The sequence below is a fragment of the Physeter macrocephalus genome, chromosome 2, assembly GCF_002837175.3.
Source record: "Physeter macrocephalus isolate SW-GA chromosome 2, ASM283717v5, whole genome shotgun sequence".
NCBI lineage: Eukaryota > Metazoa > Chordata > Mammalia > Artiodactyla > Physeteridae > Physeter > Physeter macrocephalus.
Genome location: NC_041215.1, coordinates 101,553,589 through 101,562,525, shown reverse-complemented (window position 1 = coordinate 101,562,525; position 8,937 = coordinate 101,553,589). Strand labels below are relative to the sequence as shown.

Sequence of the window (8,937 nt, the reverse complement as noted above, 5' to 3'; positions counted from 1 at the left end):
TATAACTGATTCATTTTGTTGTAAAGGAGAAACTAACACACTATTGTAAAACAGTTATACTCCAATAAAGATGTTAAAAAAAAAAAAAATGGGCAGAACCAACCCCTACAGATCTACATTTAGTAGGTCTGAGAGTGAAAGATATATATGTATGAATATAATTCTATAAATATAATTAATATATTTATGATTATAATGTATTGATTAAATAAATATAAATACAATTATTTATTATAATACATTACCCTATTTAGAAAAGTTGCAAGTTACATAACAGTAAATAAATAATGAACAGAGTATAAAATTTTTTTAAGCAGACTACATTGAACATCTAGATTTTGTATGTATCGTGTGAGAGTTTGTCTAGGACAGTGACCTTCAAAGTTTTTGCTTATATATCCTCTAAAATTTTTTTGAAAAATTATGAATACTCTCATTTTTAAATTGAAATCTGAAATTTACCATAATTTTAAATAGTTTAGACATATTATATATTGTAGGTTTGCTTTAGATATATATTTTATAAAAGTCTGTAGCTATAGATTTCATTTAAGACTAGAAAATGTCCTACATGTAGTGATGGATGTTAACTAGACTCATTGTGGTTATCATTTCATTCTTTATATATATATAGTCATTATATTATACACCTGAAACTAGGATAATGTCATATGTCAAATATCTCGCAAGAAAAAAAGGAAAAAAAGAACGGAAAATGCCTGCTCTATAATTCAGTTAACAAAACTAGTCAACCAAATAAAATTAGCCAATCAAATAAAACTTACTCTCTATTAGAAAATTCTGACTCTATTTTTAAAGTTCAAATAAATGAATTAATATGTATCCCTGTGACCATCTTGTAATTTATTTTGTTCCCTGGATATGAAATAAGGTACCATCTCCCCCTTAATATTTCTTATACAAACTTTTTGCTTTGCTCTTTCCTGTTTCTCAAGGGCATTGCCTTCTTGAATTGTCTGTTTGTTTGATGCTCTGTTAATGTTTACATTCCAGAACAAAGCATTATAGCAAGATCCAGAATGAGTGAGAGTGTGCCTTTCATAGTGAAGGGGCAAAGTATTGTAAAAGGGGAGTTTTGAAAAGAAGAATCCATTGTACACAGATACATTCACAGACAGATCAAATCAGAAAGGAGACCATATGAAATATCTGAAAATTAGTACTCTTAAACCTATTCATGCTCATGCACCACTGGAAGATTTTTGTGTTCTCCGACATTGGTCTAGGCTATGACATATGTGTAGAAGTAGAATTTCACATTTATAGACTATACACATCTTTGACTAAATGTTCCCAGATATCTTTCTAAAGTGTACCAGTATAAAGGTTAGATAACAGTTTATGAGAGCTTCAATTTCTCCATAATCTGCCAGTCCTTTAATTTACTAGATTTTTGTATTTTTGCCAATATTATTATGAAATGGTATCTTGTTTTACCTTTCACTTTCCTAGTCAGTGGTAAGAGTAAACATATTTTCATATATTTATTTGCCATTTCAGTTTCTTCTATGAGCTGCCTCTTCATTTCTTTTGCCCATTTTTTCTGTTGGGATTGTTTGTCTTTTTCTTGAGTTCATTATATGAGTTCTATGGGTTGTAAATATGTTTTAATTTGTGGCTTGTCCATTAACTTTACGGTATTTTTTGTCATACACGAGTTTTTTGTTTTAATGTTGATAGATGTATTAATGTTTCATGGTTTCAGCTTTTAGTGTTTTTTTTTAAATACTATGCTGTTGCTGTTTTTCACATCTAGATCTTAAATCTGCAGTTTACATATTGACTAATCCATCCTCTTCCACTGTTTTGAAATAAATCCTCTGTCAAATGCCGAGTTTCTGTGTGTGGAGTCTCTTTCTGGGCTCTCTGTTATGTTCCATTGGTGTATTTGTTTGCCCTGCCCAATTCTGTTTTAATTCCTGTTGCTTTATAATAAGTCTTAAAATCTGATAGGGCCATAATCTTACTCGGTTCTTTAAGAGTCCCTCATCTATCCTTAAGTCTTTGCTTTTATAAATATAAATTTCATAATTCAGCTTTTTCAGCTCTGTGAAGAGGCTTAGCTTTTGTTAGAATTGCATTAAATATATAGATTAACTTGGGACATTTAGGCATAATACTGAATTTTCCCATTCATAAACATTATTTAGAGTTTCCATCCGTCAATAAAATTTTCTTTCTCTGTAAAAAAAAGTTTGGCATATCTTTTGTTTGATTTATTCTTAGGTACTCTGTAGTTCTTGCTGCTTTTATGAATGGTGTATTTTTTTAATCACACTTCCTAATAGATTGTGACTGGTGTGTAGTAATGCTTTTGATTTGTAAATGTTGATATTTTATCAGTAACCCTGCCAAACTCTCATATAGGCAATCATTTAGGACTCAGTATACTTTTGTTTCTTTCTGCTCTTCTGTTTCTCATTTTTTCTCATCAAGTTATTGACTGGCAGTGTCTCTGCTACAGTAATTATATGACACTTGTTCTTAAAAAAATAAATAAGTTCAGTAACTCACCATTAAGCTTTATATGAGTATCTTCCAAAACCTACATATATATGTTAAGATACTCTTAACCTTAACCAAGGTTTCTCCACTTCAGCACTATTGACATTTTGGGCCAGATGACTGATTCTTTTTTGTGGGAGACTGTCCTGTACATTGCAGGATTTTTAGCAGTATCCTAGCCTCCCTACATTTATGAAAACCAAAATATTACCAAATGTTTCCTGGGGGGCAGGGGCAAAGTCGCACCTGGTTGAGAATTATTGCCCGAAGTCAATTAAGGAAGTTATTTTTATTCTGTTTACTAAGAGTTTTTATCATGAAAGGATATTGAATTTTAACAATGCAATTTCTGTATCTGCTTAGATTATCATTTTTTCCTCCTTTAATGTATTAATATAATAAATTACATTATTATTTTCTAATGTTAATCTGTGGTACAATTTTATTAGCACATGATAGTCTGAAAATTATGCAAAACTATGATATTTTTCTTCAGTTTTGGGGGGAGGGGTGAACATTAAAACAAAACAATGCAAATTAGATCTCATGTTAGAAACTGAATTTTAATTGCTATCATTAAAGCCTATTTTACCTATTTTGTAATACAATTTGCCTGTTTTTTTAATGATCAGATTTTAAATAACCTATTTTGGGACTTCCCTGGTGGCACAGTGGTTAAGAATCCGCCTGCCGATGCAGGGGACAGGGGTTCAAGCCCTGGTCTGGGAAGATCCCACATGCTGCGGAGCCTCTAAGCCCGTGCGCCACAACTAGTGACCCTGCGCTGTAGAGCCCGCAAGCCACAACTACTGACCCCACGTGCCACACCTACTGAAGCCCACGTGCCTAGAGCTCATGCTCTAGAGAAGCCACTGTAATAAGAAGCCCGCTCACCGCAGTGAAGAGTGTCCCCTGCTGGCCATAACTAGAGAAAGCCCACGTGCAACAACGAAGACCCAACGCAGCCAAAACTAAACAAATTTTTTTAATAATAATAATAAATAAGTAACCTATTTTGGGGTTTACTCCATTTGAATAATCAAGTGTTACATGTACTTTTTTAAGACGTAATAAATCACCTGTAAATTTGTTGGATGACTATCTCATTTAAATATCAAAATGATAAAATAGAATTTAACAAATTCTTCAATAAATAATATATTTGCTTTAATTAAATGTATAACAAAGGAATAGGATGTTGATTATTCATAAGTAGTGGGAAATTAGTGGCAAAATCAGATATGATTATTCATTCAGTTCTAAATGCTATGTAAACATTATCTACTGCTGGTCTCCACAATGGAAATAGGCAGTGTCACCTTAAGTCCAGCTGCCATTTTTCCTCTAAACATTCTCTTAGAACTATATTTTCATAATCTTTGGACTAAAAGCAACTTTTCTGGTGGTTGTTTTAGCATTACTATGGAAATGAAACCACATGGAAGTAGAAATACTGTGATAATTTTAATAGACTTAAAGTGGAGTTGTAATAATATCAATAAGAGGTGGAAAAATGACATTTCCAATCATAAACCGTAAGTTGACTGGGTTTAGGTGACAATGCAAGATAAATTTCATTGTAAACTATTTTAAAGAATTTTGCCTAAAATAATTTTTCTTTTTCTTTCCTCTTATAGTCACGTTCTATATCTAGTTCCACTGTGATGGTAGCTCAGCCCGTTTATCAGCAACCTGCATATCACTACCAGGTAAACATTAAATTACAATGAAAATCTTCTTTGATACTTTCAGTCCTTTTTTGAGTAAGTTTCATTTTAATCTTTCTCATGCAAATACTCTCGTAATTAAAAAGAGGTAGTTAAGCATTGATAACAGTGGCATTTTTTTCTTTTTATGAGGGATCTAAACAATGTCATACAAGAAGATGGACTGTTTACTTCCTTTTATCAAATGTAATGAGGTCAGTTTTGCTTCCCTGGTTAGCATAGAAATAATTCCCAAAGTAAGATAAAGATGTTGGACTACAAGCTGATATTTGTTTAATGCTACTGTGACCATTATGTCAGTTTAATAAGTATATATTAGAATAAGTAATATTTTATGGTTTATATTATGACAGCCCCTTTTATTTAACCAACACTCTTTTCATTAATTCTTGTGGGAGATTGAGGGTAAGTGATCTCTAATGCCAGACCATTTTGGTGTTTTGTAGATAAAGTGTAATTGGAACACAGCCATATTTGTTTACATATTGTCTGTGGCTGCTTTTGTGCTGCAGTGGCAGAGTTGAGTAGTTGCAACAGAGATATACGGCCTGCAAAGCTTAAAACATTTACCCTCTGGCCCTTTACAGAAAACGTTTGCCAACTTCTTGTCTGTAGCATTCACAAATAAAATCGCATTCTTTTATACCTTTGAAATAGTGGAAGAGACTTTATTTCTGGGGTTTTTTTTCATTTTGAACTTTTAAAATAGACCCACATGAAATGTTACGGTTACTGGAATTATTTTTAGTGTTAGACTAGGTTTGGGGGAGGTCACTTATTTTTAAATTCTGTTACTATGCTAAATATAAAATTATCTAAAGTGTTTTATTCACTTAGTAAAAATGAAAGTAACTTAATGGCATTTATTTAAAATATATATGTAGGGACTTTCCTGGTGGTGCAGTGGTTAAGAATCCGCCTGCCAATGCAGGGGATATGGGTTCGATCCCTGGTCTGGGAAGATCCCACATGCCGCATAGCAACTAAGCCCAAGTGCCACAACTACTGAGCCTGCACTCTAGAGCCCACGCACCACAACTACTGAGCCTGCGTGCTGCAACTACTGAAGCCTGCGCACCTAGAGCCTGTGCTCCACAACAAGAAAAGTCACCGCAATGAGAAGCCCGCGCACCGCAATGAAGAGTAGCCCCCGCTTGCCGCAACGAGAGAAAACCCGGATGCAGCAACAACGGCCCAACGCAGCCAAAATTAAAAATAAATAAAGTATATATGTAGTGTGACTATTCCTAATTCAAAATTTTGAGAGGCCCCAAAGACAACATTAGGTACCAGGCCATTTAACATGATAAGTCAAAAGTTGTGAAACCAGTTTTGGGACCCTTAGCTTATTGCCCACCTGGAGCATGTGAAAGGATGAGGTTAAAAAGGGAGATTGGTAATGAGGCTTTTTTAACAAGAGAGTTGTTAGAGTGCTATGGCATTTCCCATTCTCCTCAACCAAGTGAAGATGACTTCAGAGAATGACTAAGAGAGTTTAATATTTGTCCGCTGAAATTTGTGAGATAGTATCACTTGGGCGTGACCTCTCTTTAAAAAAAAGCCTGAAGAAGAAGCTGGAGTGGTCTATGGAGGCAGAGCCAGAAAAGAAGGCTACAGTAGGAATGTACTGCACGTCTCACAGCAAGCAAAGGTTTATGTTTCCCAAGAGCAAGATACAAACCTCACAGAAGAGACTCTTTCCAAAAAACTTTAAGGTGACCCCAGGAGAGAAAAAAATCTGTGTGAAGTAGACTCCTAGAATCAAGGTCTAGAATTGCAGTCAGAAGTTCTCAGCAGGGAGATCACCAAAGGAACAGAGTAAAGTACCTAACCAGAGTGTCAGCATTTGCAATCTGCCACACGCCAAAAAGTGATCTATCCTAATTTTTATCCAGGGGCAAGGAAAAACAGCTCAACACAGTGGTTTTTATTTGTTTGTTTGTTTTACCCTTTGAAAAGTTTATTTTTGTTGTTGAAGTATAGTTGATTTACATTATATTAGCTTCAGGTGTACAACATAGTGATTCAAAATTTTTGTAGATTATACTTCATTTGTAGTTATCATAAAATATTGGCTATATTCCCTGTACTGTACAATATATCCTTATAGCTTATTTATTTTATACATAGTAGTTTGTACCTTTTAACCCCCTACCTTTATTTTGCTCCTCCCCCTGTCCCTCTCACCACTGGTAACCACTAGCTTCAACACAATGCTTTTAAAGTGCCAGGGATGAGAAAGACTAAAGTTGCTTTCTTTCTCCTTGCACCTTATGGAGACCAGCTCCTCCTTCATTAATTGATTACATATATACATACATGACATAGATGTATTCTGAATAGAACTCTAATACAATTTAATTTTATACTTTGGCTCTGGTTTTCCACTTGACACAAATTATAAAACTGGAAGCATATTACCTAGATATACTCAGGAAAGATTTTTGTACCAATTTGTAACATAGTATTTTACAATGTAAAAAATAATTTCACTTCACATATTTCTTTACAGTTATATATTTATTCATCATCATTCTGCCCTAAAAATTGCCACTCTGATAATATCTTCCCTTGCTCTTTCTTTTTACAAATTCTGGGATTGATAGTTTTATCAATTTTTGTTAGTCAATATAAAATAGATAAATAGTGAGAACCTGCTGTATAGCACAGGGAACTCTGCTTCACTTCACTGTACAGGAGAAACTAACACAATATTGTAAAACAACTATACCCCAATAAAAAAATTTAAAAATTTACAAAAAATAATAAATAAGCAGCATCCTTTAGCAAGCAAAAAAATAATTTTTTAGTCAAATCGGATAATGCCTGGTTCGATCAGTATTTATCTCCTTTGTATTTCTTACTTCATAAGTAGATAGTGATTTTATTTATCTAACAAATCTACATATATGTCATTTTATTTCAGATTTTATATTAAAATATTTTCTTAAGAGATTATACATTATCCTGCCATTTTTAATATGGTATACAGAACATAGACCTCACGTTATCTTGGTCATCATTATAACACAGTGATGTAATCTATTAGAAGTTGATGTGGTCAGCACAAAATTTAACAGTTTAGACGGTAGATTCATGGGATCTTCTTTTTTTCTGTTTTTTTACTTTAATAATTTTAAAAAGCCTTTTTAAAGGTGGAGAATAAGTTAAAAGTAAAACATTTATTATTAAGGAATAATACAACTAATTTAAGAAATAAAAAGTCTATGTTCTATATTATCATCTTACAGTAAGTACCGTAAGTAATTTGACCCTCTTTTTTTTTAAATAACAGCTTTATTTAGATATAATTCACATACCATACAATTCACCTTTTCAAAGTGTACAACAGAGTGGTTTTTACTAAATTCACAGAGCTATGCAACCATACCACCAAAAAAAAAAAAAAAGCTTACCCATTTGTAGGCGTTCCCCTTACCCCCTCCTCCCAGTCCTAGGCAACCAGTAATATACTTTCTGTCTTTATAGATTTGCCTGTTCTGGACATTATTTGGATATATACCGCATTTTGTTTATCTGTTCTTACGTTGATGGACATTTGGGTTGTTTCCACTTTTCAGCTTTTACAAATAATGCTGCTATGAACATTCATTCGTGTACAGATTTTTGTGTGGACATACGTTTTCATTTCTCTAAGGTCTTATACCTAGGAGTAGAATTGCTGAGTCATGTGGTATCTCTGTGTTTAACCTTTTAAGGAAGTTTCATACTTTCCAAAGGCTGCACCATTTTACACTCCCACCAGCAGTTTATGAGGGTTCTAGAGGGTTCTAATTTCTCCACATCCTTGCCAACACTTATTATCCACCTTTTTGATTATAGCCCTCCTTGTGTATGTGAAGTGATATCACAGTGTAGTTTTGATTTCCACAGCCCAAGGCTAATGATGTTGAATATCTTTTATATGCTTACTGGCCATTTTTGTTTATCTTCTTTGAGAAAATGTCTATTCATATCCTTTACCAGTTTTTATATTGGGTTACTTACCTTTTACTATTGAGTTATAAGGGTTCTTTGTATATTGTAGATACAAGTTTCTTATCAGATTCTTATAATCTTATAAGTTTCTTATAATTTGTAAATATTTTCTCCAATATTGTGGGTTTATTTTCACCTCCTTGATGGTGTCTTCTGCAGCACAGAAGTTTTTCAGGTTGATGAAATCCAGTTTATCCTTTTTTTCTTTTGTTGCTTGTGCTTTTGAGGTCATAATTTTTTTAATTACCTGGTTCAAAGTCACAAAGATTTGCACCTATGTTTTCTTATAAGAGTTTTATAGTTTTAGCTCTTACGTTTAGATCTTTGTTCCATTTTGAGTTAATTTTTGTATATGGTTTGAGGTGTAGGGGTCCAGCTTCATACTTTTGCATGTAGATATTCAGTTTTAACCCTTGTTTATAATCTGGGTGGGTTTTTTTTTTTTTTCATTTTAGGCCCCTGCACAGTGTCTACCAGGTCAGTGGCAGTGGGGTGTTCCTCAGGTAAATATTAATTTTTTTCATTTTTTTTGTGAAGACTGCCTGAATATTTAAGTCAGGAGAACTAGATTTGAGACCTTCCTCTTGTATTTATTAACTGTGATACCTTTGGCAATTCATTTAATCACTATATTTCTCAGCTTCCTCATTTGCAAAGTGGAAGTCATGATACTATACCGTTGAAA

General features: G+C 33.3%; 2 protein-coding genes across 5 annotated transcripts in view; one reads left to right on the top strand and one right to left on the bottom strand.

Annotated features, from left to right (window-relative positions):
- MARS2 (methionyl-tRNA synthetase 2, mitochondrial) overlaps positions 1-8,937 on the bottom strand; it is a 129,925-nt gene that overhangs the window by 51,371 nt on the left and 69,617 nt on the right. The gene's annotated exons all lie outside the window — the stretch shown is intronic.
- The window catches only part of BOLL (boule homolog, RNA binding protein), a 68,520-nt gene that overhangs the window by 16,373 nt on the left and 43,210 nt on the right, over positions 1-8,937 (top strand). The window contains exons 7-8 of the mRNA XM_024124643.1: positions 4,164-4,235; positions 8,708-8,755. Of these exons, the coding sequence (XP_023980411.1) occupies positions 4,164-4,235; positions 8,708-8,755 (120 nt within the window). The remainder of the gene's footprint in view (positions 1-4,163; positions 4,236-8,707; positions 8,756-8,937) is intronic.